We start from the raw sequence: 27,817 nt of genomic DNA, 5'->3' as shown, positions 1-27,817 counted from the left end.
AGCAAAAAGATAAAGAACAGAACCTCAGATTTTTGTTATTTCAAGAGGCAGCCCCACTTCCTGATCCTACCTCTCCGTGACTCTACTTCCGGTATTCTCCAAAACGCCCGCTTTCAAAGATCAAGGTCTTGCAACCAATGAGAGCATCAGCGACTTCCGCCGGCCGGCGGGACGTGGTCTAATCCCGGCTTTTCCGGTGGAGAGGAGCCTATCCTAGCGTCTTAATCGCCCGGCTCGGTAGGCGGTGCCGTGACAAGCCCAACCGGACGGCTGGAGAGGGCGAGAAGGGCAGACGGGACGTGCAGCCTCTTCCGCCTGGGGCCCGGAAGGGTGATGTGGCTGCGGCATCGCCGGCCTCGCTATGGTAAGAAATGGGGCTCCCAGGTTGCAGTTGATCTTCGAGAAGGGGTTGTGGACCTAGACTAGGGCTGGAGTTTGTGCGGCAGCCCGGGGTGTGTGGGCCCGGAGCTGACTGGCCGTGGAGCCATGTGGTCCCTCCACGGCCAACCAGAGAGAATCAGGACGGACTGTCCAAGGAAGACTCCTGGGTCGGGGAGCCCGCCCCTCATGCAAAGTCCGCTTTCCTACTTTGTTTAGGAAAAAAAAAAATTGCGTTGGTGTGTTTTAACACGTTGGCTACGTAGGTTATGTGTGGTCACTGACCCTTTGAAGCATTAGCGCTTCTCGAGTTTCCGCTTGTTTTGTTGCATCTCCTTATCTCGCCCTAGGGGCTTTACTCTGGTGTTATTGTTTGATTTTTGGGGGGAGTTTCTTTTGGCACCAAACTCCATACCTTCATTTTCATCTGTTTAGTCAGGAGCCCCTCAACACCCTTCCACGTTATTCTCTTAACTTTGAAAATGCTGCTTTACAAGCTATAGGTTTTAATAGTTAAGAGTTCTCTGCAAAGGTGGATTGCTTTTCTAGGAGCTTAATATACTTATTGGAGTGGTGTCTAGCCTCAGGCCTTCCTCCTCTTTTACCTCCAGGTCCATTTGCCAAATGTTGTGTATATTTCTGGGCAAAGGATGCATGCCTGCGAATAGACCAAAAAACAACTATGACTCCAAAAAGCTTGAGTGTCCATGGTGAAAAATTATGAGCCTATGTTCACAGAAGTTGCTGCAGAATCCCATATAGCAATAATTCAATTTCTTCTCTGGACGAATTTACCACCTGGTGGGAAGATGGCAGTTGAGACTAGGAAGACTGTCACTCTTAATTCTTTTACATCTTTCTAGAAGCTGAAGTTGAATTCTTCTACTCGTAGTGCAAGTCAAAGATAACTCTTTTTATTATCTCACTGTCAGACTAGCTAAAAACAAGATGCATATACTGTGCTTAAGATCAACAGTATATAAACTATCTTGTCATGCTTGTTTTTCCAAAAATAGCAAATGCTTTCATTTATTATCACGTCCTATGTACCAGGCTCTTTTCAAAAAATCAGTTTATAAGCATGGAAATATCAAGTTCACAGCAACTTCTGAGTAGATGTTTACAAGTGAAAGAAGTGAAACAGGAGGAGAGTGACTTGCCTCGGATCACACCTAGTAGATTGTAAAGCCAGGACTCAAACTTATTTTAATGTCCAGATGCCCGAAATCTTCATGCTGTTATCGATAGAAACACAACATAACTGAGGATGAAAGAAGTCTTAGTGATTTCTTATAAATATAAATACATAAATCAGACATAGGTGGAAAACAGAAACAACTGGCAGGTGGTTTTTTATTCCTGTGAGCTTGGGATGTCAAAAGTACATTGTTGGCAGAGCTACAAAGTGAGGTTTCAAGAAGGCTAACTTAGCAGCTTAAAAAATGGATTAGTGTCTCAGTATCTTTGAGTTCGCACCTAAACTTAGTTTATTTGTGAGGTAACCCAATGGTAATGACTTAATAAACCTGAATTACTGTATTTTAATGAATTTTTTTTTTTTTTTTTTTTTTGAGATGGAGTCTCCCTCTGTTGCCCAGGCTGGAGCGCAGTGGCATAATCTCGGCTCACTGCAACCTCTGCTTCCCGGGTTCAAGCAATTCTCCTACCTCAGCCTCCCGAGTAGCTGGGACTACAGGCGTGCACAACCACACCCGGCTAATTTTTGTATTTTTAATAGAGACGAGATTTCACCGTGTTGGCCAAGATGGTCTCAATCTCTTGACCTCGTGATCTGCCCACCTCAGCCTCCCAAAGTGCTTGGATTACAGGTTTGAGCCACCGTCCCTCTGTCCCTGGCCAAGAATCTTTTTAAAAAGCATTTCAAGGACAAAATGTTTATCAGCAGTAATAATTTTCAACTGTCAGCATGATCAGTAATTGTAGCACTTGTGAATTAATACTTTTAAAGAATTTCAGAATGCCTTGTTCCCAACGCCTAACATCCTTCAACATTTCTCTCATGTCTCATCTCTTTCCAAAAAGCCTCCCTTAACCCCTTCTATTTTCTTCTACTCTCTTTAGGTATCTATAGGGATATTCCTAGTTCGTATGTATACTTCCAGTATCCCTCTAGCATAACCCTTTTCACAGAAAACAGCAATAAGGTGTTGCCTGCATTTCTCCCTCTCTAGGCAGAATTCTTAAAGACTAGGTATTTTAATCTCTACAGGCACAGTGCCAGCTACAGTTAGTACTCCATTAAGAGTCTGGGCCTGTAATCTCAGCACTTTGGGAGCCCAAGGTGGGTAGATCAACTGAGGTCGGGAGTTGGAGACCAGCCTGACCAATGTGGAGAAACCGTATCTCTACTAAAAATAAAAAATTAGCCGGGCGTGGTGGCACTCAGCACCTCAGCTACTTGGGAGGCTGAGGCAGGAGAATCACTTGAACCCAGGAGGCGGAGGTTGTGGTGAGTTGAGATTGTGCCATTGCACTCCAGCCTAGACAACAAGAGCGAAACTCTATCTCAAAAAAAAAAAAAAAAGAGTCTGGGGATACAAACATGCTCAGTGTCTTCAAGGATTTCACAGTCCAGTGGGGGAGATTATTAAATAAGTAAATTCCATCTGTTGTCTGCTATGATGTAGTAAGACCACACGTATAGTAGAAAGAGCATGGGTTTAGACTGAGCCAGAGTTAGAATCATTTCCAGTTCCAATCCTTTACTTGGTTAACTGTAAGGGAGTTTATTTTCATGTCTTTTTCTTGGTGCGCTAAGTGATTTTCACAAACTCTGCAAAGTAGGAATGATTGCCCACATTTCATAATTAAACTGAGTCTCCAGAGAATAGATGTGAAGTATTTTCTCTCCTCTTGTAGCAGAAGATACATAGAAAATCATTAAACACAGTGGAAGGGGTAGTACTGGCTGGGAACTGCTTGAGAGATGTCCCCAAGAAAGAATTAATTCTCTCTCACCTGTACTTTAAAGAGTATTAGGGAAGGAGTCATTAGCTAGAGGTGGGACAAGCAATCTCTATCCCATAGATAAAGGAAACAGCAGTTATGGGAACAAAAGGCATGAAGTTCAATAGTTGCATGGAGCCTCAATGTGACAGGAATAAAAAGAAGTTAAGTATGGTAGACTGGTGATAGATGAGGCTAGAAAGATTGGGGCCAGATTTTGAAGAGCTTTGTGCCATGCCAAAGACTTTATATTTTGATGATGTTTAATTGCTTACTTGATAAAGGCTTTGGAGCAGGGAAATAAAAGGTGTGCATTTTAGAAAACCAACTGGTAACAACATAGAGTATATTTAAATGGAGAAAGATTAAAATCTGGGAGACCAGCTTGAAAACAAGTGTTGTAGTTCAGGTATACGAAGATTGAATGTCTCAACTCTGATGAGCAGTTGGGTTGAAAGGAAAGGAAAACTAGGAAAATCGTTTTGAAGGTACTTAGTGAAGGGTGATGAAGCACAGCTCCGGCTTGGATGGTTTATTGGATGGGAAAGAAATACAGCAGATCCTCAATAACGTGTATGAGGAAGAAACTCCATTCCCAATTGCATGTTGTCTTCATGTCTGTTCTTCCCATGTCTGCATGGATTTTCTCTTGGTACTCCAGTTCCCTTCCACATCCTAGAGATGTATACATTGGGTTTGTTGAGGTGTCTGCACTCTCCCAGTTTGAGTGCTCTGCACCAGAATGATGTCCTATACTCCAGGCTACTGGGATGGCTCCCGGCACCTTCAACACTGAACTGAAATAGCAAATAGCCAGCTATCTTACTTGTTTTTATTAATCTTTCTTAAGTGGATGTATAACTCACATTTATTTCAATGTTGGATATTAGAAGGGTTTTGATATTGATTTGGAAGTTCGGTGATGCTTTTGTGACTAGAAATACGCCATCGGAACTTAACTCTTGTTTATATCAATTCGCCTATGGTAAATTGGTTTTGTTATACATCTTTTGCCTTAAAGTTGCATTTTCCAAGGACCTGTGGATGACATTAAGTGAGGACTTACTGTTTTCGTTAAGCACCTACTCTGACAGGTGTTTTATTTTACATACAAGGTTTTATTAAAGACGTATTACTGGCCACATTTTTCATATGAAGAAACAGATGCAGAGAGCTAAGTGTCTTGCCCAACATCACACTGCATATAAATAGCAGAGCTAAGATTTAAACTGAACCAATTTGTCACGAAATGCTGTGCCCTTTCAACTATGCAACAGTACCATTAATTGCACAAAAATATTAAGAAAAGCAAAGTTTTTATGTCAGGGGTGGGTGAGGAGGTAGCAGTTCAGATAATTCTGTCGCTAGTATTGCTTTTGCGTCATCCATGAAAACAGCATCACAGTTGAAAGGCCAGTATCCTAGTATTATAAAAATAGTTCTGATCTTACGAACCCATGAAAGGGTTCCATGAACCACACCTTTGATAACCACTTCATTATGCTAATACGAATCTGATGTGGGTGCTGATCTTCTCTAGCAAAGTTTTTGAATACTGATTGCGAATAAAAACTTCCAGGAGGCTGAGGCAGGCCTTCGAGACAAGCCTGTCCAACATGGTGAAACCCCATTTGTACTAAAAATACAAAAACAATTAGCCGGGCGTGGTGGCGTGCACCTGTAGTCCCAGCTACTCAGGAGGCTGAGGCAAGATAATTGCGTGAACCCAAGAGGTGGAGGTTGCAATGAGCCAAGATCATGCCACTGCGCTCCAGTCTGGGCAACAGAGTGAGACTCCATCTCAAAAAAAAGCTTTCAGGGAATTTTAAGAAACTATAGATGCCCAGACCAGTTAAATACAAATTTCTGGGCAGTGATGGCTTTTTAAGCTCCAAGTGGTTCTAATAAGCAGTTAGATTTCATACCATATGATAGGACATTTTATCAGTCTTTGTTTTTTCTTAATTGCAAGGTCAAAGGACTTTACAGCAGGCTTTGCTCTTTGTCCTTCAGAATACTTTCTCTTGTCCAATCTTTTTATCAAAGACATATATGGAGCATTTATTCTAATTTTTTTTCACTCTACCATTTATCATTGTTTTGCGTATGCCTCCTCTAACTCTTGACACCCTTTTGCCTTATCTTTAGATCTGAGGTGTATATAAAATAGCTCCAAAATGAAGCAGCACAAACAGCAAATTAATTGTAGGTACCATGATAATGAGATGAAAATAACTACAAAATCAGTGTTGCCAGTGGAAAACAGAGTTCAAGCGCTTCTACTCTGTACTGTTAGTTTTACTCATCATATCCATGGAAGTTGTTAAATGGAAAGTGTTAAGTAGAAAAGGTCTCTGTACATTTTTAAAATATGACTGGTGAGAACAAATGGTTGTTTAATCCAGCCCCCGCATTTTACAAATGAAATGAAACTGACAAGTGGAGATGTGAGATGTTGATTCACCTAAGGTCAAATTTGTATACTTGGATTACTTCATTAACCCAAATGTTTAGTGGCCACTGTTGCTGAGAGGAGATGGGTGATGGGTTCATAACTAAATATTAATCAAGCCTGATTTCTTGCTCTCAAATTAAACTGAGGTTACTTGTCTATTTGGTGCAGTATCATCACCCTACCACGTGATAAGCAACAAAGTTTAAATTTATATGCTAATAATGCCAAAAGAAAATGTTGATAATTTTTATGTATTAGTGGAAATCTTTTCAACCAATTCTGGTCACTTATTTTGGGCAAATTATATATATGTGTGTTGTGCATTCATATGCAGGCTAACATCCTTGCATTTTCATGTTTTCCATTTTAAGAGACTCGCTGGAAAATGCTGACCTGACCTAGATTTTCTAAATGATAAATGCTGACCTACTTTTCTAATGCTGAATAATTTTTATCACAATTAGGTCAGGAGTGTCATTTCTGTGTTCCCTTCCACCCCCAAAAAGGGATAAACTAGTTTCATGTAAAAGAAGTAAGTATTAATGCAAGTAAAATTGTTACTATTTGGAGTTTTTAAATGTTGTCTTTCATATTTAATTTTTGTTTTAAAGCTGGAGAAATTAGTATGTCAGTAAAAATTTATTCCCCATATAGGAGGCAGTCAACATTTGAAGCTCCAACACAGTGTTATGTATAAATGAGGCGCTTAATCAACAAATTTGTTAAACAATTTGTTTAGTGCCCAAGTGATCCAAGACTAATGAAAATACTGTAGATTTAGTCACTCCTTTCTGCAGATTAAGTATGCTTAATAACCAGTCATTGAGCATTCTAGCCACAGCTTGTTTAGCATATTGATGTGTATATTTCTTCTGCTTTTCTCATTGTTTCTTTCTTTTTGCACTTTTATATTGCTTGGATAATTCCTTTTTTCCTTCTATTCCTAATGTTTTCAGTGATTCTTTTTAAGATTTCTTATTTGAAAGTTTCGTTAATAAATACCTTGAGCTTTTAGACTTAGAAGTATTTTATTCGTCTTTTTAAAAAATCTCCTATATTGAATTCTTACTTATAATCAGACTTAGTGAATATAGTTTTAGTGTTCAGAAATAACTCTGAAAATGAGAAATTTTATCTTAATAAAATGATTTTAAAAATCTAAAAAAAATTTCTAAGTTTTCAAATAGACTTGAAAATAGAACATTTTTTAGAGGTTTGTCAACATTGTAAGTAATTTCATGTCTAGACCCCTTCCTTAGCTTTGCATTGACCTTCCATCTATTCATTGATTAATTATTGCATCTCCTGTAGTGGTGGCCAAATAAAGTCTGTGAATTATTTTTATTATTTCAAAACACCTAACCAAATGTGATTTATTTCAAAATGATCAAGTAAAGTAACTGACTCATCAAGTTTATTTCCTTCCGGTTTGGGTAAATTAACTCAGTGCAATAACACTAGTTGTTTCAAGCATATCAAAAGATCTTATTGACTCTGAGTTATCAGATAAGTCTACAATGCAGAGGGTTAGTAAAAGAGCCCTTGACGACAAATCGTTTGGAGGCCTCTATTGCCATGTTTTAGAAGAATGACATAGCTCTCAGAGTAATGGTCAAACTAACCAGCCTACTCAGCCTTACAGATTTTTTGAAAGTGTGTATCTCTTAAGAATTAAAAGAAGTCAGAAGAACACACACTCTCCGGTGTGCAAGCACCTTCAAAGCTTGCTGCTTGATAGAATAGAAAATCTGAATTCCAGGAGGTGATATAAGACGTGGATACTGAATGGAAATTACCTCAGGTCTTTATTTTACCCTACAGCCTAGGTCCTTAACATAAATATAAGGAAATTTGCATCTTTCTACTTGATTTTCCAAAATATTATTGAGAAGTAAACATATGCAAAGCCATACGTGGAGGTTTCTCTTGAAGAGTTAACAAAATACTGTATTCAGCAATCTGATCTACACTGGTTTTTGAATGTGTATTTTTTCTTTGGAATCCAAGTATGCTCTTGGATTTGTTAAAATGTTCATTATTGCCTGTTGTATTCAAGTTCCTGTTCATTTGACATTTTTCAGTGACTTCTCTGTGTACTATATTTTAATAGTCACAGGGAATTGATAAAAACCTCAATAGAGTAGACAATCACAGTACAGTATGATGTGTTCTATAACATACACATTGTTATGTGTATGTATTACGCACATACAAAAATCCTGACTCTGCTTGGTATGGAGAGTGGGAAGAGGAAAGACATTAGAGGAGGTGAATCTTGAGTTGAGGTTGGGCAGATGAGTCAGTTCACCAAGCAGGCAAGAACAGATAGCATGTGCAAAACTCAATAGAGTACCTTGAAAAAGGTTTCATGACTTAAAGGCCCTGAAAAAAATTAAACTAGGTAAATGAATTTGACTTACCACCTTTTAATCATCTTTTCTTCTGTTTTGTGATTAAATATGCTTACCTTTTTCTTAGATTCCTCCTTTCCCTTTTAATAACATTTTTCTATTGAAAATTGCAATTATTTTTTCACTGAAGAGGAACATCTGTTTCCTTTAACCCTGAGACTAAAATTTTGTATCACCAGACAACAGATGCTAAGCATTAAGGGGAATGCTATAGGTGGCAGGCTAATGTCCATAAGTTAGAAACACACTTTTGACCAGAGTCTGAGTACATCTAAAAGACTTACTACCTAAGATTATTTGTTTTAAACTTTAGAGGCTTTAAACCCCCAGAACAAAGTTGTATATATCATATATTTCATACTTGTAAATGGTTTTCTTTTGTAAATGGTTTCACACACAAACGTATATACATACTCTACTTTCATAATAAGCATGTTTTTAAGTGCCTTTTTATCTTCTATTACAAAAACATTCAAACATAAAGAGATAGAAGCCTATAATGAACCCTCATATTCTCAGCGTTTTATCGTCAGCCCTACCCCTCTCCCACCACACGTGCACTGGATTATTTAGAAACCAGTCCTGAACATTATATCATTTAAGCATGTTTTCTTTAAAAACGCATTTGGAGAAGGAAAGAAAACACATTACAAAGTCATGAATTTAGATACTACATTAGGAAAATGATAAACCTACTTTGAAGATTTATTTTCCAACCATTTTACTGTAGGAATCTTTTGCTTAAAATACAGTAAGATTCTCATTATTCCCTGAATGTGCTAATGACTTTTTCTGTAGGTTTTTTTTCCCACATGTTTTTTTCTCTTCTGGAGCTTGCTATTTGCCCATCTGAATGGTGCCCTTTCAAGGTTTGACTCCGTTCCTGCTTTCTACATGAAGCTTTTCCTGACTTTTTCTTAAAAAAAATGGCATTCTTTGTCTGCATAACTCATTTCCGCATTCAACAATGAGTTGCTATTTACTTTTTAAAGTACATGCTCTGTTTTCACTTGATTACTTGATTCTAACTGCTGTGTGCCTCAGTCTCATGTATAAAATACAGGTAATAACAATCATGTATAAAATTCAGGTAATATTTACCCCAGATACATGAGGATAACATAAAACAAGTACTCAGTGAATATCAGTAATTGCTATTGTTAGCCATAAACTCCTGCAGGGAAGGAATCATACCATGTGCCTCTTTTTTAATCCCCACTGCCTCATTTCTCAGACAAAGTGGATACTCAATATACATTTAGTTATGTTGTTGGGAGGAAATCTGCTTTATTTTCTATGAGGTCATTATCCAATATTATTTATTAATATATTCACATACATATTCAAAATATGACCTTTGAAAGATAAGCATTGTGAGATACCGTGCTTTTTATCTACAATTGATCATAAGCTAATTTGTTGATTTATGTTATAAAATGTGTATCACTTGCTTTCACAGGTTTAAGATTAAAACCCAATTTAATTAAAACCCCAGATACATTAAATTTTATCTTTGTTATATCTATGAAAAAATAATGCATAGAAAAACAAGTATTAAACTGGTAATTACAAATCATTTTTGTCTTTTTCAGACCATAAAAGTATTACTTAGACAATTCGAGAAATCTAGAAAAGCTGAGAATTAGATTAAAAACTATCCAGAGATGGCTCACACCTGTAATCCCAGCACTTTAGGAGGCCAAGGTGGGCAGATCACTTGAGATCAGGAGTTTGAGACCGGCCTGGCCAACACAGGGAAACCCTGTCTCTACTAAAAAAAAAAAAAAAAATTTAGCCAGGTGTAGTGGAGCATGACTGTAATCCTAGCTACTGGGGAGACTGAGGCAGGAGAATCACTTGAACCCACGAGGTGGAGGTTGCAGTGACCCAAGATCCCACCACTGCACTTCAGCCTGGGCAGCAGAGCAAGACTCTGTCCCTCCACCCTGCACAAAAAAACTATCCAGAGATAATCACAGAATTTTCCCACTTTCTTTGCATAAAGGTTTACATACCTTAGATGTGCTGTCTGAAATCTTTGATCCCCTTTTGCCTACCGCTTAGCATTGTGCATAAGCACTTTTTGTCCTTGAGAATATTGGTAAATAATGTATATAGTTTTTTAATTTTTTCAGTAGTTTGCACATATTTATCATAAAAATATATAAAAGATTCAAATGACATTGGAACAGTTTCTAGTTGTCCGTTTTTTTGTTTTTAAGATTCTCCTGGCTATTCTTGCCTTATTTTTTCCATATGAACTTCAGAATTAGTTGTCTGTTTAAAAGATAACTTGTTGGTATTGGGTTCACTTTAAATTTATAGGTTGTCTTTACAATGTTGCCTTCCAATATAAAAATCTGGCATACCAGGTTTCTTAATCCATGTTATGTTGCTATTTTAAAAAAAAACTGAAATTGGGTAATTGATTAAGAAAAAAGGGTCACTTAGCTCTCAGTTGTGTAGGCTAAGAGTAGTAGGGCTTGGCCCTCCTTCTGGGAAGGGCTTTTATGATGCATCACAACATGGCTGAGAAGGTCAAAGGGGAAACAGACCTGGTGAAAAGGAGGGAGAAGCATCATGGCTTTATAACAACCTGCTCTCTCCGGAAAGAATTCATTTCCTGGAAAACTAATCCAGTCTTGTGAGATCTCACTAACGAGAAGAGCACCCTGACATTCATGGGAGGTCTGCCCCCCACAACCCCGTCCCCGAACCCAAATACTTCCCACTAGGCCCCACCTCCCAACACTACCTTACTGGGGATCAAATTTCAACCTGAGCTTTGGTAGGGACGCAAAACCATTTATAAACCATAGCAACAATCTCTTCTACTTTTATGTTCTTCCATATGTTTTAAGATTTTGTCAGTTTTTTTCTTTGATGCCGATGTTGCACATTTCTTGTTAAGCTTATTCCTAGATATTTTAGCTGTTAGTTCTGGATGCTTTTTTCCATTTTCTTTCTCCTGAATAATAATATGATTATGAAGGCTATTGATTTATATATTTTAATTATGTACCCAGCCACCTTACTCAATTTCCTTAAGATCTGTAACTGTTTTTCACTAAATTCTTTAGGACTTTTCAGGTAAGCACTCAGCCGCAAGTACCAATTTTATGTAACTAAGTTTTCTCATGAGTCGTTCTTTGTTTCATTCCTGATTTTTTTGTTTGTTTTTTAGAAAGTGCCTCTAAGTTTACTAAACAAGCATATTGCTGGCTGTTGTGTGAGATTGACATATTTTATCTCCTTGTATATGATGAAAATGTTATTCTTTGTTATATATACACAGTAATATTCTTGCACTTTCTTAATTTCATTTTATTTTTTCAACTATCTCTTATTGGGCTTCTAGTGTGAGACAGGCATATGATTGGTGCTGGAGATTCAGAGTCTGATAACCTGATAACACAATGTCCACCCTTCAGAGATTAATATTATAATAAAGGTAACAGTTTGCTATGAGAATAGAAAAGAGAGTTCTACATAAAATAAGAGAAGGGAGGCAGATGGATTAAAGGAAACTTCCCTAAAAAGGTGATGCTAGAGCTGAATTTTGAATAGAATAAGTCCACTTCCATTTACTTTAACTGGAAACCTATGATTTTGTTTGACTGTGGAAACTTATGGAACTTATGGTTTCTTATGATTCTTGTGTTAAATTTTAACTTTGGAATAAGACTTGAACTATTAAATACAAGCTAAATGTGTTTTATCCAAAATGCTTGGATCCAGAAATGTTTTGGATTTCAAATTTTTGGTGGGATTTTGGAATAATTGCATTATACCTACTCGTTGAGCATCTCTAATCAGAAATCCAAAATGCTCCAATGAACATTTTTTTTTTTAGCATCATTTTGGCACTCAAAAAAATTCTGATTTTGGAACATTTTGGATTTTGGATTAGGGATGTTCAACCTGTAATGAATAACTTTTAAAAATCCAACAGTGGAAGTACAGATGCTTTCTTTCTTTCTCCAAAATCTATTAGCCTAGTATTTGTCAACTCATGGAAAATTATAGCTTAAATTTAAAGGATGTTTATCCTTAAAAAAATTCAGAATTAAAAGAAACTTAGCTAGCATTTAAGTCTGTCTCCCCATTCTCCACCCAGCCAAAGACTTAGAAAAGCTAGTAATTCCGCTAAGGCCATAAAACCAGCGATTGGCAGAGCTTGAAGACTGTAGAAGACCTTAAGAATCTGGTTTTAATTGTTGCCAGACTTGTCATTCTGCTTGCCTTCTTGAAGAAATAAAAACATGACTCTAAATGTGGAATTGTCAAACATTTTTTACCTATGAAGTTTTTCTTGTGATATTAATTTTTCTTTTTTTTTTTCTTTTTAGTCTGCCATTTTCAATTTTCAGAGTCTATTGACTGTAATCTTGCTGCTTATATGTACCTGTGCTTATATTCGATCCTTGGCACCAAGCCTCCTGGACAGAAATAAAACTGGGTATGTTACTAATGATGTCTAATCACCCAAATTAGTTCTTACAGATGTTGAATGTAAGGTAACATATGAATTATTAGATAATTTAATTCCTACATGTAATTTGGTTTTGTGATAACTTTTTTCATTTTCTTCCTGTTAAAAATTCAAAAACTTTATATTCACAATATCTTACTAAATTAAAAGGTAAATTTCAGAAGTGACCTAAAATGTGTTAGAGTAAAAAATTGCATGAGGGATTTAACTTACTGAAGGTGAAAATAGATGTTAGTTGTCCATCAGTTTTTATGATAATACTCCATCTCCTTGTAGACACTGTCTTCTCTTCATTCCACCTTTTTCAGTAAAGTCCTGTTGCATTTATTCTTCAATATTCACCCATTTGTTGAAATTACTTTATTTGTTGCTTGGCTGTGCATGAAGTCTTTATATCCAAGTAGACAGTTTCATTGCATCTTTCACTTCTGTACCTGCCAACTGTAAACTTAGAATTGAAGCGTATGGTAGACTCTAGTAAACACTTATTCCTATTGATGAGTTTATTGGAATTCTAATATAATGCATAATGTCCATCTAAGATATTTAAGTGTTTATCTCATTAAAGAATAATTACATCATAGTAGAGTACTTTCCCTATTCTATTACGAAAATTCTTCTTCAAAAGCAAGTAGGTTGCATGTGGAAATGTCTGCTTCTCATTCCTTGGGAGCAGGAATACATTCATAACATGCTACATTAACAAAGGAGTTCTCAGGGCTGCCAACCTTCTAGTAAAGGTTGAGTGGTAGTATATTTCTCCAACATAAAAGACCAAAAAGAACATGCCTATTTTTACATTTTAAAATATGTACTAATACAGTCAACTGTTTGAAAGCTTTTTTTAAAACCTTTATTTCTACCTATGTACATGTTAAGCACCATTTTATTTTGATTTATAACTAAGAATTATTTTGTATAGAAAATTTAATAGGCCTAGTCTCTTTCTGTTAAAATTACATGTTTTTATGAGACTCATAATCTTTTATTATAGTGAGAATATATACCATGGTTAGGTGGAGATACCTAGACAGATTGGATGAAGCAAGTTCTTGATGACTTCACTGTTTAAAATAACTTCAGTTTTTGCTACTTCAAATAATATAGAACTAAGCAGCAGTAAAAAAGATTACTATGTGGTCTTTATCCTGGTTTCATAGACCTGATAGCATTATCAGCAAATATACTTATTGGTATTTAGCCATAATAACTAAGCAATGTAATTACATTTTTTTAATCAACTAACAGACTTCGTGTGTGTGTGTGTGTGTGTGTGCATGTGTAAGTAAAATTGGGGTATTACAGAAATATATCTAGGTAGAGAAATATGTGGAAAAAACCAAAGTGGTGCTGATAAGTCTCTGAGTTACCAAGTTAGGATTCTTTATTCATTTATAAAAGCTGTTAATATTGTTAATCCTGTTGTACCAGTTTCTTAATGATATTTTGTTACTTCTAGAATATTAGACCCAAAAAGACTTTGAGTTTGTGATCTTGTGGTTTTCAGTGGGTTCTAGAACAAAGGAGCCATGGCTTTGCAAATGCCTAACCTATTCCATTGTTTGATGAAGAAATGTTAGCCAATTTTAAGTGATACCTCGTGTTATCACATGTACCTTTAGCCTATATATGAACACAGTACATGTAAGTCACCATTCTAAGGACTTTCTGTATAATCACTCATTTCATCCTCATAACAACCCTTTGAGGGTGGGTACTTCTGTTAAAGAGGTACAATACCTTGCTCACAGTTATGTAACCAGTAAGTAGGACTGAATTTAAGCATAATTTGGCCTTTATTTTAGCTTATTTTCAGGAATATATATGGGTTTTGTCATTTTATTTCTATAGTAAAATTGTTTAGCCTGTCAGAATGTTCATACTTTGAAATAAACTCATGTTTTTGCTTAATTCCATTTAATCTAAACTGTGTATATTCCAATTCATAGCAGTTTCTATATATTGATGGTTGATAGGTTAAGAGACCTTTTGCTTTGAGGTCAGGAAGTTATACTTCAGAGGAGGAACATATATAGAACTTAACTGAACCAGAATTTTCTGTCAGTCTTACCCATTCAGATGTAATGATTCACTAGCCAGCCATCTCTTTCGGCAAAAAAAAAAAAAAAAGTATACTATAAATTTTTCTGGAATTTAAGTATTGTGATTTTCTTGAGATAATAATTCTAATTTACATAACATAATATTAATTTATCTTAATTTGCAACCATATGTGACACTATTTATAATTCTTTTACTTTGTCAGACCAAGAAAATAGTGTCTTCAGTGATACTTTTTAAGATATCTCTATTCATTGATGACTCAGTTGGTCTTTTTTTCAAAAATTATTTGTTATACATGCCAAATAAGTGATAACTCCATATAATATGTAGTTCATAATATATTCATTCATACAATTGGAATATGTATCTCCATTCTAATACTTATTTCCAGAATATGTGCTTTAAATGCCATATTTGGTGAATTCACAGAGCGTCCTTTAAACTAGGAGATTTTCTACTTACATTGAAAATATAGGCATATTTTTAATTCTTTCTTAGTAAATGACACAGATAAGTAAATACCATCATTGGAATTCATTGTTATAGATTATTTACCTTTAGAGCTACATTCTGTAAGAAATTAAAGTTTATTATAAGAGTTTTTTTGGTGTCACATTCAACCAAAAAATGTTCATTGAACATTTTATCAAAATTGATGCTTAAATTGTCATATACATTTTCTGCTTTTGAAAGTAGAGTAAGTTAACTGAATAGTAAGCCCTTATGCAAATTTTTGCCACTCTCACTAATTTGCCCTGGATTTTACCTATGACACTATTTATTTTCCAATTCATAGCAGTTTCTGTACATTGATGGTTGATATGCCATTGTGTCCTACTTTCATACATGAACGGTGGCTCAACATCAAATAAGCAGATTTCAAATTTGAAGCAAAGTGTTAAAGGTTAATATGTTAATATACAATTAATTCCCTATATGATATCAAGAGAATGATTTACCTTTCTGAGTAATCAATAGCTACTTTTTTTCTTTTTTTATTCTATGCAGATTGTTGGGTATATTTTGGAAGTGTGCCAGAATTGGTAAGTGTCTATAATCTTCCTCCATTTCTTCAGCTGTAAATTGTTGACCAATTTACTTAATGTTATAATCTCACAAGTGAAATGTTAATTTTTAAAGGGCAGGCTTCCCAATTTTATGCATTTTTGCAAAAGTTTGTAAGTTGTATCAAGCTCTTTTCCTTATGCTATTTAAAACCACATTTGGGCCAGGCCTGGTGGCTCACACCTGTAATCCCAGCACTTTTTGAGGCCAACGCAGGAGGATTACCTGAGGTCAGGAGTCGAGACCAGTCTGGCCAACATGGTGAAACCCTGTCTCTACTAAAAATACAAAAATTAGCCGGGCATGCATACCTGTAATCCCAGCTACTGAGGAGGCTGAGGCAGAAGGATCTCTTGAACCCGAGAGGCAGAGGTTGCAGTGAGCCAGATCACACCACTGTACCCCAACCTGGGCGACAGAGTGAGACTGTCTCAAAATAAAAAAAGAATAAAACTAGATTTGGTGGATACTTCATTAACACAGAGATGGAAAAGTCTCTCTAATTTAGATATCAAATACCATGCATTCCTGGTATTGGGGGAAATAAATGTATGTGGTTTTATGCCCACATGTTGATAGTATAGAAGTATAGAGTATGCTGTTCTGTATAATGTATACCATTTTGATAACTAGGATGTATTCCCATCTAATCAAAGTCTTTCTGAGCAGCTATCTAAACAATCACTTTATTGCCCTATTTAAGTAACAGAATGTTTAACTGTTTTGTCTATTGAACCAGTGTGGTCATAGCCTAACTGTTTGACTCAAGTTAAAGTACTACACTTGATCTTAGCTAAAAGGCCAAGAAGCAATTAAAGTTAAGGTAGATGTGGTTGTCTTACAACTTCCCATGATAAGAGATTAGTAGCATCATACATGTTTTTATAGTTAATAATATACTCCTATCCATTCGCCCTGTATATGTAACATTTAACACTGTACCCAGCATATAGTAGACTCTCAAATGATTAAGTGAATGAATTAACATGTATTTTATTGCATCATTCATCAGTATTCTTTTTTTTTTTTTTTTTTGGAGATGGAGTCTTGCACTGTCGCCCAGGCTGGAGTGCAGTGGCGCGATCTCCACTCACTGCAAGCTCCGCCTCCTGGGTTCAAGCGATTCTCCTGCCTCAGTCTCCCAAGTAGCTGGAATTACAGGCGCCCACCACCATGCCCAGCTAATTTTTTGTATTTTTAGTAGAGACAGGGTTTCACTATGTCGGCCAAGCTGGTCTCCAACTCCTAACCTCGTGATCTGCCTGCCTCAGCCTCCCCAAAGTGCTGGGATTACAGGCATGAGCCACTGTGCCCAGCCATTCATCAGTATTCTTGAATAATAAATTACACCTTTTTTTAACCTTTTTAATTAAAAAAAAAAAAAAAAAACTCCAGGCAATTGCACATATACCACTTGGACTGAAATTGAGTATTTCTTATCTGTCCTCTTTGGAATCATTTGCATGACCAAAGAAAAATTCTTTTGTTTTAGTACTCTTCTTCTAACTTTGAATTTATGCATAACTACTTTTTCTTTCATAAAGCTGTTAGATGTTTATAATGAAAAATATTTTTTCTACGTTTGACATTTATTGTTGTTAGCCAGTCTGACAACAGCCTAAATTCTCTCAACTAATCCCTTTAAATAGGATGGAGAATTGAAGAGTCATCTCCATTAGATAAACTGTGTTCCCTTTAGAGTATTGTGTTTTATTTTGGTTTTCAACTTCTCAGAGATGTGGAAAATTTAGAGGATGGTCCATAAAGGAAACAAACTTCATAAGATTGAAAAACACAAACTGAGTATTTGTAATACAGGTATACCTCAGAGATACTGCATGTTCAGTCCCAGACCACCACAATAAAGCAAGTCAACAATTTTTTTTGGTTTCTGGTACATATAAAAGTTGTGTATACATTAGCGGTCTATTAAGTGTGGAGTAGCAGTGTGTCTTTAAAAACAATGTGTGTACCTTAATTGAAAAATACTGTGTTGCTAAAAATCACTGATGATTATATCTGACCCTTTAGTGAGTCGTAATCATTCCACTGGTGGAGGGTCTTGCCTCAATGTTGATGGCTGCTGATTGATCAGGGTGGTGGTGGTTGAAGGTTGGGGTGACTGGCAGTTTCTTAAAATAAGATAACAGTGAAGTTTGCCACATGGATTGACTCCTCCTTTCATGAAAGATTTCTCTGTAACATGCAGTGCTATTTGGTAGCATTTTATCCACAGTAGAATTTGTTTCAAAACTGGATTCAATCCTCTCAAACCCTCCACTGATTTAGCAACTAAGTTTATGTAATATTTTAAATCCTTTGTTGTCATTTCAACAATGTTCATGGCATCCTCACCAGGAGTAAATTCCATCTCAAGAAACCATTTTCTGTGTTCATAAGAAGCAGTTATTCATTCCGATTTCATCATGAGATTATAGTACTTCAATCACATATTCAGGCTCCCCTTCTAATTAAAGTTCTCTTACTCTTTTCACCACATCTGCGGTTACTTCCTCCATTGAAGTATTCGGTAAACCATGCTGTAAACAGATATGCTGTCATCCAGACTTAGTTTTTCTGTTTCTAGAGCATAGGCAGAGCAGATTTAACATAATTCTTAAAAGCTGTAGAATTTTCAGCAGGTGAATGAGCATTGACTTCCGCTTAAAGCCACCAGCTACATTAGCCCCTAACATGAGTCAGCCTGTCCTTTGAAGCAGTAGAAGTCAGGCACTGACTTCTCCCCTCTAGCTGTGAAATTCCTAGATGCCATCTTTTTCAATAGAAGGCTATTTTGTCTACATTGAAAATCTGTTGTTTAGTGTAGCTACTTTGATCAGTTATCTTAGCTAGTTTCTGCATAACTTGCTATAGTTTCTTATCATTGGTGTATCATTTACCAAATAAGTTTGCCATCTTATATGAGCACAGTTCATGGTGCCCCACAACAATTGCAATGGTACCGTGAAAGATCAGTGATCACAGATCACCATAAAAGATACAATAATAATGAAAAAGTTTGAAATATTGGGAGAATTGCCAAAATATGACACAGAGACACAAATTGAGCACATGCTGTTTTTAAAAACTGGCACCAATAAGATTTGCTCAATGCAAGGTTGCCATAAACCTCCAATTTTTTTTCAATGGGGCAATATCTGCAAAGCACAATAAAATGAAATATATCTGTACTTAGAAATTTTTTGAAAGAAAACCTGGGAATTGATGTAATATGTCTGAAGATGCTTATAGCGTAAACTAGTCTTCAAATCTTTAAAGCATTGTCTAAGGTTCGTATGTTGTTAGCCATTGAAATAATTTTGAGAGCAGGTTTTCTTCCCTTAAGCTTTTAATGATAGGCAAGACCCATTAATGGTGGAAATTGTAAGCATAATACTAAATTATCCAGAAGTCCTTTCTAAATCTGTGATGATGAAATCATAAGGTTCTTTGACCTTTCCAGTTTCTTGTTATGGCAAATGATAGTGTAAGCATAAAAGACTTCATAGAAAAGTGCCTGTTTCAAGGCCGTAATTCTGATATAATGACTATTGAAACAGACTTTATCTTCCAGAGAAATAAGTATGATTTTAACGTATTCAGCTATTCTTCCTCAGTGTTCTGTCATACTTTGTTCTCTCTTATGGTGACAGGTGTAAGAGTCTTTCTTTTGTAATAGGTATCATTACCTTAAACTGGTAAAATCACAGATATTGCCTAGGTAAGTAGTTACCACTCCGGGACATTTGACAAAATAGAGAGACAGCTTTGATAGTCACAACTGGACTCAGGGACATGTAGCGGATATAGGTGAGGGATGTTGCTAAGCATCCTAGGATGCACAGGGAATCCATCACAACAGAATTATCAAGCTCAAAATGTCCATAGTACTGGAGTGAGAAGGGCTGCTCTAGATTTACAGAAATTTATGGTGCAGACTTATCTGGCACTCAGTTATGAACAACTGCAAACCCTGAAATAATAGGAGAAATCTTAAGCACTTCAGAAAGAACCAAGAAAAGAGTGACAAAATAGCATCCTCAATGGTTAATACTGATAGTTAGTGGTAAATATAAATATACGCACACCAAACTGCATGCTTCAGAGACAAGTTACTCTGAGAAAGAATATGGCCAAGAAATAGTGGTAAGAATACCTCAAGTAAAGTACAAAGAGAAAACATAATGGAAGACCAGGTCTGGAGTTAAGAGGCATCGTTTTCATCTCAGTTTTATTAAGTTGCTAATGCATAAAGAAAATATTAAGGTATTTTAAATCAATCTTATGTAATGAGAGAAGTGTGTACAGTTCCATTTAGGAGCCAGCCCAAACATCCCCTTTGTTCACAATTATTGCTTTAAAAGAGTATAGGTGAGTTTAAGATGTCTAGTTTGTATCTTTCTTAATGATTTCCTGTAGTATGATCTATTTTTATGTCTGATTATAAATAGTGTCTAGTGTCCTTTTTTTTTTTTTGCTTGTTATTTGTTATTTCCATTTTCCTCTCGACTGTATGAATGCCATAGGTTGAATGGTTCATTTTAAATGTTCATTCTTGCCAGTTCTGTGAAAGCATTAGCTTTTCATTTTGGCAGAGTGACTTAGAAAATGTTGCTGATATGCTGCTTTCTCAAGCATATGCTCCTCTCTTATCTTGACACAGAATATATCCACAAAGAAATGATACAATTTTAATGGGAAAAGACCTAGCCAAATCATCCTATCATGTTACACATCACATTACAGCAACTGTTTTACATTCACTTATACAGACCTAAGACCAGACAAAAAGTAACATTAAAACCCAAGTTCAACTAAAGATGTTTAGCTCTACCACATGGCAGTCTCTTTTAAGAAAATTAAAAACAGGAAAATTAAATCCATGTGTAAATGATAGCATTCTAAGTTGAAGGATGAGGAAAAGGGGAACTTCCTCAAAAATTAATTTCCACCATATGGAAAACTTAGGACAGTATTAATTTCTTTTAAGTATTTAATAAGACTGTATGAGATGAGGGTATATAGCCCTAGTAAGAGTGACAGGCTTGCTTACGAAGTCTTTCTGAAATTTATGTACAAATGGGGTTGTTTTTGTTTGGTTTGGTGACTTGGGCTTTTTTCTCCAAGAGAATTAGCATTGTTTACAGATTGTGACCCAAGATTTTTTTTAATTTTAAAAGATTTTTATTTTCAGTTGAGGTGATGGTATTGTAAAAACAGTTTCACTTTCTAGATTTTTTTTAGCCAGAAGGCAGTCCATTAAATGTCTATGGATAAAACAAATACTTCAGAAAAACCCCAAAACTTTTTGTATATTCGTATAATATTTTCTATGGAAATTAACAATGAGCAGACACTAATACATAAACTCAATTATATGGCAGTGTGAGGTCAGTGAGGAAGCTATAAAAATGAAAATGACCTTGAGAATTTTAGTTAATAAAGATGGTCAGGATGAACATTTTCTAGAGGCAGTTTGCTGAGCTTGCTAAGTGGAATAAGGAGTTTCATTAAGAAAGTGTTGACTTTAAACTTCATGGAAAAGCACAGGTGAGGGTAGTATAAACCATCTCTACTAGAGGATGCCAGGCATATACCCAGGATTATTTCTACAAGTAGTTTCTTCTTCCTTTCTTATAGTATCCTCACGGCAGCATAGAAATGTCTGGTGCTGGCCGGGCGCGGTGGCTCACGCTTGTAATCCCAGCTCTTTGGGAGGCCGAGGTGGGCGGATCACGAGGTCAGGAGATCGAGACCACGGTGAAACCCCGTCTCTACTAAAAATACAAAAAAATTAGCCGGGCGTGGTGGTGGGCGCCTGTAGTCCCACCTACTCGGAGAGGCTGAGGCAGGAGAATGGTGTGAACCCGGGAGGCGGAGCTTGCAGTGAGCCGAGATTGCGCCACTGCACTCCAGCCTGGGCGACAGAGCGAGACTCCGTCTCAAAAAAAAAAAAAAAAAAAGAAATGTCTGGTGCTTTATGAATTAGTATAGCCTTGCAGTTATTGAAGGAACAGAGAAGAATAAGATCAGTCTGAGTTAACTCACAATGACATGATCTCTATCTATTTGCAAGACAATTCACAAGCCAGTTTCAGATTCACTTCGTGCAAAGGAAAGCATCCAAATACAAGCATTCCTTAAAGGCATGTGAAAAATGGACTCATACAGAAGTGGTTGGTTTTAGTTCTACTTTTCTAACCCAGAGTAAGCATACTATCTCAGAAATAGTTTTTCTAATTTTTTTAATTAAGCATTTTAATTTGTCCATTTTTTAAATGCAGTTTTATTGACCATCCTCTCTTTATTTTCATCCATGAATGCTCCCCCTTCCCTGTACCTTTAAGTGTCACGAATTGCTACCAGTAAGGAAAACTATTGTGTCTTTTTATGGGTGGAAGTTTTGTTCTTTTTATAGACAGAAAATAAACAATATTTCTTTGGCCTCAATTGAGTTGAGATCGTTTCTCTTGGATCTCTGTCCTACATTCTGCATTGTGTTTTTTAGTGTCTGAGTTTACACAGTGGCAAAGAAATGATGCTTTCGAGGTTTTCTAAATATATGAGAAGAAGATCCTCTTAGAAATAAATTGATATATTAATAGTTTAGCCCATTCTGTATTGTACTTGTTTTTTATGTTGCATCTAGTTTTTGTCACTGCCCCACCCCCAATGTGTGGGCCTCCTAGGGAAGAATGTTATCTTGATTCTTATGTATCCCTTTCTCGTAGTATAACCTTGTCATAGCCAGGTTAGCCACTCAGTTAATCAAGATGAATATCTCCTTTTTTTCAACAGGTGAACGGAAGAGTCCTTATGTTGCAGTATGCTGTATAGTAATGGCCTTCAGCATCCTCTTCATACAGTAGCGGGGGAAAATGCCAGAATTTAATTGCCATCAGATTTCATTGTGAACAAGGACTTACTGCAGAAAATAATGGAAAGGATGTTTAACTCTTTTTATCTCCGAACATCGAATGAGATAAATTTCCAGATGCTGTTCTCTATTTTCATGTTATTGGACCAGTGTTCTGTATAAACAATTAAGATGTAACCATTTAATAGTCTGTAACAATCAACCTCAGTACTGTCACTACAATATTACATTCTGCAAATGTTGTTCTGTTGTATCAGATACGAAATTTTAGTGAGGTATCTCTAAGGCACATAGTAGAAAACAAAATTGGTTAATTACTCAAGTTCCTTTCACTGTGATTTGGAAATGATTTAATCTTTATAGAATGAGACCCTTTTTTGGACTAGCTTTTTTATTAAAATGGCTCAATTTGTGTTGATAAGGATTGCATTCATATTTAATAGTGCTTGCTTTTCCTCTGGGCACACCATTTTGATCATTAACCAGAGTACCTCTACTCTTAGCAAACTCTAGTTTATGATAAGTATTTAAAATATTTAAAACAAGCTTATGCAGTTCTTAAGGACGAAGGTAAATGAGATGTAACTTAAAAATAGTATTGAGAAAATGTTGATATTTAACATTAGTGGATTTAGATTAGCCAAATGGCATAGTAGGCTCTGAAACATCTTGTCAAGTATACATGTTTTGTGCATGAATTTTTACCAGAAAGCTATCTTTCTCTGAAAAACAACATTCTTAGGATGAAAAGAACAATTATAAAATAATTATCCTATATGTGTTTTTCGTTTTTAGTGTCATGGCTTCAAAAATGAAACATTTATTTTAATTGCCCTGAAGAAACTGTATTTTTGTTTTGTTTTTTAACACAGCACTTTAAATCCAGTTTGTGTTTTGTCAACTTGAACTGGAATCTCTTTTGTTACTTTGGAGGTGATAAATAGTTTTCAAATCTACTGATTTGTATACTGTGGCATAAGTATCTTTGAACTTTGATAGTGAAAGGAGACCTTCAACAATTTTTAGTCTAAGCAAGAGGAATATTGGAAATGTGACTTCTAAATTTTACAATAGAGCAGTTATTTTAAGGTCGTGGTTAACATTTCTTAAGGTTCAACTGAAATTCAGTTAAAATTTCGGAGCTAAGAAGAACTTAAATCTTAGCTAAAAATTACCTGTTGTAGATAGTATTAATTAGATTGTTTGCAGCTATTAATTCATCATAAAGGTAAAATGAAGAAACTCTCCCTTTTTAAAAAAAAAAGAAAAGTATTTCTAGATTAATAGGCTAGTAGTTATTTCTGCAGAAACAAAGTATGGAACTGAAAGCCACCTATTTTTATTTTAGACTAAACCACTTGGAATGGATTCTAGGAAACATCTTAAACTTGTGTGTTGCCTGTGGTGGTTTTTTGTTTGGGGGTGTATTTTGGTTTTGGTTTGATTTTCTGTATTTTGTTATCTGGGGATTTTTTTGTTTGTTTGTTTTGATTTGGTTTTGGTTTTATATTTTTGGCATGTCTGTGGCAGTTAAAAGTGGTGTATTTTGCTTTAGATAGGGAATCAGGTTATAATCATTGTTCTTCCTCTAAACTGCCTCTTGGGCTTTACATCAGGTCAAGGATTTTCAGGGTTTCTCAAAAATAGGATTCTTGTAGTGTATCCATGCTGAGTAAGTCACCTTTCTGGCTGTAATTTCTGGGTGGCCATCTGTTGTCCAGCTCTGCTGCCAACTGGACTTTCTGAAAGCCACGTCAACTAATTTTTTATATGCTAAGACAAATCGAATATGAAAAGAGGAAGAATATTCTAGATATTCTAAGACATTTCTTAATTTGGCATCTCAGAGGAGGTAGGTGGAAAGTAAAGGAAGAGATAATTTTGGGGGAAAATTTGTGGAAACATACAAAACTTTTTGCTATATATAGATGCTAAACAGTGGGAGGCAACATATTTGTAACAACAACCATTCTGACCTTTTGAAACACAAGCTCTTGCAAGTCAGGGAGAGACACAGTATGAATAAAAGCAATTAACATTTTCTTTAATGTATATTTTTCAGAGAGGACCACTGAATCCTGTTCTCTAACCCAAAGGGCAGTGTAGGTGGTTTTAAGCCCACAGAATATTGAGATATTTCTCTTGCGGTTTTGGTGGGGTGGTGGGATGCAGAAGGTTATTAAAGATCAACTTAAGCATCAGAATATCTCTTTTAGATTTTTAACTTTTATTTTAGGTTCAGGGGTACATGTGCAGGTTGTTATATAGGTAAACTCATGTCAAGGGGTTTTGTTGTACAGATTATTTTGTCACCCAGGTGCTAAGCCTAGTGCCCAGTAGTTATTTTCCCTGCTCTTCTCCCTCCTCCCTACCCTCCACCCTCAAGTAGGCCCCAGTGTCTGTTGTTCCCTTCTTTGTGTCCTTGAGTTCTCATCGTTTAGCTCCTACTTCTAAGTGAGAACATGTAGTATTTGGTTTTCTGTTCTGTGTTAGTTTGCTAAGGATAATGGCCTCCAGCTTAGATGGAATATCTCTATCATATAGACCTGTTGTTACAGGGTAGGATCGGATGATGGACACTGAAGTCCTCAGCTTGCTGGCTTCAGAGTCTTTTGATTCCATCTATCCTGGCATTTTTTGTGTGCTGATGTTTAGTTCCGGATTGGCTTCAGCTGTGCTAATAGGAAGGGCGTTATCTTTTCAAGCAATCTTAGAAGGTGGTCAATCAAAAGGCCAGAGTCTGAATCCCTTCTGTGGCTTAAATAATTTGAGGATCAAGTCCAGTGTCTTGTTAATCCCTGTTCTACAGTGTCAGGCAATATCTTGAATGCTCTTATATATTCAGGTTCAAAATCGCTCTTTCATACCGGGGGATGATAGTAATGTGTAACTTGCAATAGATTCCTTCATCTTAGTAATAAGATGATCAGTCTAGTTAGGACAAAATAGAGATTGAATAAATTAACTTTTCCAAGTTTACAGAGTAAAAATGAGCAGATCTCTGCCTGGTTTTGTGAAAAAGACTTAGCACTGGTAGATAGAATATTTCTATTTCTACACCATTCTTTCAGTATATCATCACTGAAGACAGGAAGATAGGCACACAGATTCTTCCTCGTAGTAATTCATAGTGCACTAGGTGGAAGAGATGAAGTATGTATTAAAAGTACAATGTGATGGCATTTATTATTCAGATAATCCCAGGATTCTAGAAGAAAACAAAGAAGAGTGACAGTTCAGTTAGGGTGTGAACTTCCAGAGGAGCATTGCTTAAGCTGAACATGAGAGCATTGTGCAAAAGCACAGTAGTCTGTTAAGAACTAGAAATAGGCCGGGCGCGGTGGCTCAAGCCTGTAATCCCAGCACTTTGGGAGGCCGAGGCGGGCGGATCACGAGGTCAGGAGATCGAGACCATCCTGGCTAACACAGTGAAACCCCATCTCTACTAAAAATACAAAAAATTAGCCGGACGTGTTGGCAGGCGCCTGTAGTCCCAGCTACTCGGGAGGCTGAGGCAGGAGAATGGCATGAACCCGGGAGGCGGAGCTTGCAGTGAGCCGAGATCACGCCATTGCACTCCCGCCTGGGAGACAGAGCAAGACTCCGTCTCAAAAAAAAAAAAAAAAAAAAAAGAACTAGAAATAACCTAGCTTGTGCCACTTTGGGAGTATTAAGACATAAGCCTAGAAAGGTGGACAAAGGTTAGATCTTAGACTGTCTTGTATTTTTCTCATTCCTGTTGATTACCTACCTCAAAATTGAGTATGTTTTTCCTCCTGCCTAACACAAAACTACTTAAGGGCAAAAATTTAAATTCTTCCTTGGTGTATGTGCAAACAGGGTTGAATATATTCATGCCTACCTTATTTTGGACTAGGAATACAGTAGTATACTTTCCGAAGACTTGCCTGAATAGTATATAAGGTGGAGGCACCTGACTAGTTAGGTCATTATTTTTAGAAACTCTTAATAGCTCATACTCTTGATGCCAAAAGCAGCCCTGATTGTTAAAGCACACACCTGCACAAGAAGCAGTGATGGTTGCATTTACATTTCCTGGGTGCACAAAAAAAAAATTCTCAAAAAGCAAGGACTTACGCTTTTCGCAAAGCCTTTGAGAAGTTACTGCATCATAGGAAGCTTATAACAAGAATGGAAGATTCTTAACTCACTTTCTTTGGTATCCAGTAACAGTAGATGTTCAAAATATGTAGCTGATTAATACCAGCACTGTGAACGCTGCACAGCCTTGTGGTTATTACTAAGCAAGTTACTACTAGCTTCTGAAAAGTAGCTTCATAATTAATGTTATTTATACACTGCCTTCCATGACTTTTACTTTGCCCTAAGCTAATCTCTAAAATCTGAAATGCTACTCCAATATCAAAAAAAGGGGGAGGTGGAAATATATTTCCTGTGATTTTAAGAGTGCAGAGAATCATTCACATCTCTGGTTAGTTCATATATGTCTAGTGTGTAATAAAAGTCAAGATGAACTCTCAAGAGCCTCCTACTTTTGTCTTATTGTCAGATGTGTGAAAGCAGTTTTTAGAGGTTAAAAAATGGAAATTTCCACCTTTTTAGTAGGATGAGAATAGAGAAATGTTCTATTTTTTTTTCTACCTGCATTTTCATGGCAGGATTCGTTTTGGGGTATTATTTTTATTGTTGTTTTGGGGTATTATTTTTATTGTTGTTTTGCATCATACTAGCTATTCGATCTACTATGTTGCTGTTATCATTGAGTTTGCTTTTAAGAGCCTTAAATGACTCCAGTAGTTTGCTTTGGGTGTGAAGTCTTTAATTTTCCCAGAGATAGTGGAAATCGGATTCTGAATGAAAGTGACAGTTATCAATTACTGACAGTTATTTTCAACCTTGTCCTCAACTGGGAGCCTTCAGATGCCCAGACATTCTGGCAAGTAGCTATTATTTTCTGTCTAAAATCTATTTGTAAGCATTGTCCATCAGTCAGATTATTAGCCAATTTATACTATTATTACTATTTACTGAGAAATATGAAAAGGCTTTTGTCTTGCTTTGAGGAATGTGGTCTTCCTGCTGTTAGCTTCCCAAAACTGAATAAACACAGACAAACCTTTGTCAGA

At 36.3% G+C, this 27,817-nt stretch overlaps 2 protein-coding genes and 1 non-coding gene across 12 annotated transcripts in view; 2 read left to right on the top strand and 1 right to left on the bottom strand.

Annotated features, from left to right (window-relative positions):
- The window catches only part of XRCC4 (X-ray repair cross complementing 4), a 315,918-nt gene extending 315,608 nt beyond the window's left edge, over positions 1 to 310 (bottom strand). For 5 of the 9 annotated variants that reach the window (XR_010114442.1, XM_063612826.1, XM_055233413.2 and 2 more), the window contains exon 1: positions 71 to 236. The gene's annotated coding sequence lies outside the window, so the exon portion shown is untranslated. Of the gene's footprint in view, positions 1 to 23 lie in introns of all 9 variants that reach the window. The other 4 variants (XM_063612820.1, XM_063612824.1, XM_063612822.1 and 1 more) reach the window with 2 other exon arrangements.
- Positions 250 to 27,212, top strand: TMEM167A (transmembrane protein 167A). Of its 2 annotated transcripts, XM_063612828.1 has the most exons (5): positions 268 to 364; positions 1,953 to 2,207; positions 12,561 to 12,670; positions 15,776 to 15,810; positions 22,631 to 27,212. In XM_063612828.1, the coding sequence occupies exons 1-5, from the start codon at positions 362 to 364 to the stop codon at positions 22,699 to 22,701; spliced, it is 474 nt and encodes a 157-aa protein (XP_063468898.1). In that variant the 5' UTR covers positions 268 to 361; the 3' UTR covers positions 22,702 to 27,212. The 2 variants fall into 2 exon arrangements, with proteins under 2 accessions (XP_055089391.1, XP_063468898.1); XM_055233416.2 differs by lacking the exon at positions 1,953 to 2,207 and having other exon boundaries at positions 250 to 364.
- LOC129457953 (small nucleolar RNA U109) lies at positions 13,340 to 13,473 on the top strand. Its single transcript, XR_008649481.1, has one exon. It is a non-coding gene; the product is annotated as a small nucleolar RNA U109 (small nucleolar RNA).
- Positions 27,213 to 27,817: the final 605 nt, after the last annotated feature.

Source organism: Symphalangus syndactylus, chromosome 11 (genome assembly GCF_028878055.3).
Source record: "Symphalangus syndactylus isolate Jambi chromosome 11, NHGRI_mSymSyn1-v2.1_pri, whole genome shotgun sequence".
Lineage (NCBI taxonomy): Eukaryota > Metazoa > Chordata > Mammalia > Primates > Hylobatidae > Symphalangus > Symphalangus syndactylus.
This window is presented reverse-complemented; position numbering and strand designations above follow the sequence as displayed.

Excerpts from the sequence above, each read along its gene's own strand:
- TMEM167A (XM_063612828.1), top strand. Across the intron at positions 2,208-12,560 it reads CCAAAGTGCTTGGATTACAG|TCTGCCATTTTCAATTTTCA; the intron begins GTTTGAGCCACC and ends TTTTCTTTTTAG. Across the intron at positions 12,671-15,775 it reads CTGGACAGAAATAAAACTGG|ATTGTTGGGTATATTTTGGA; the intron begins GTATGTTACTAA and ends TATTCTATGCAG.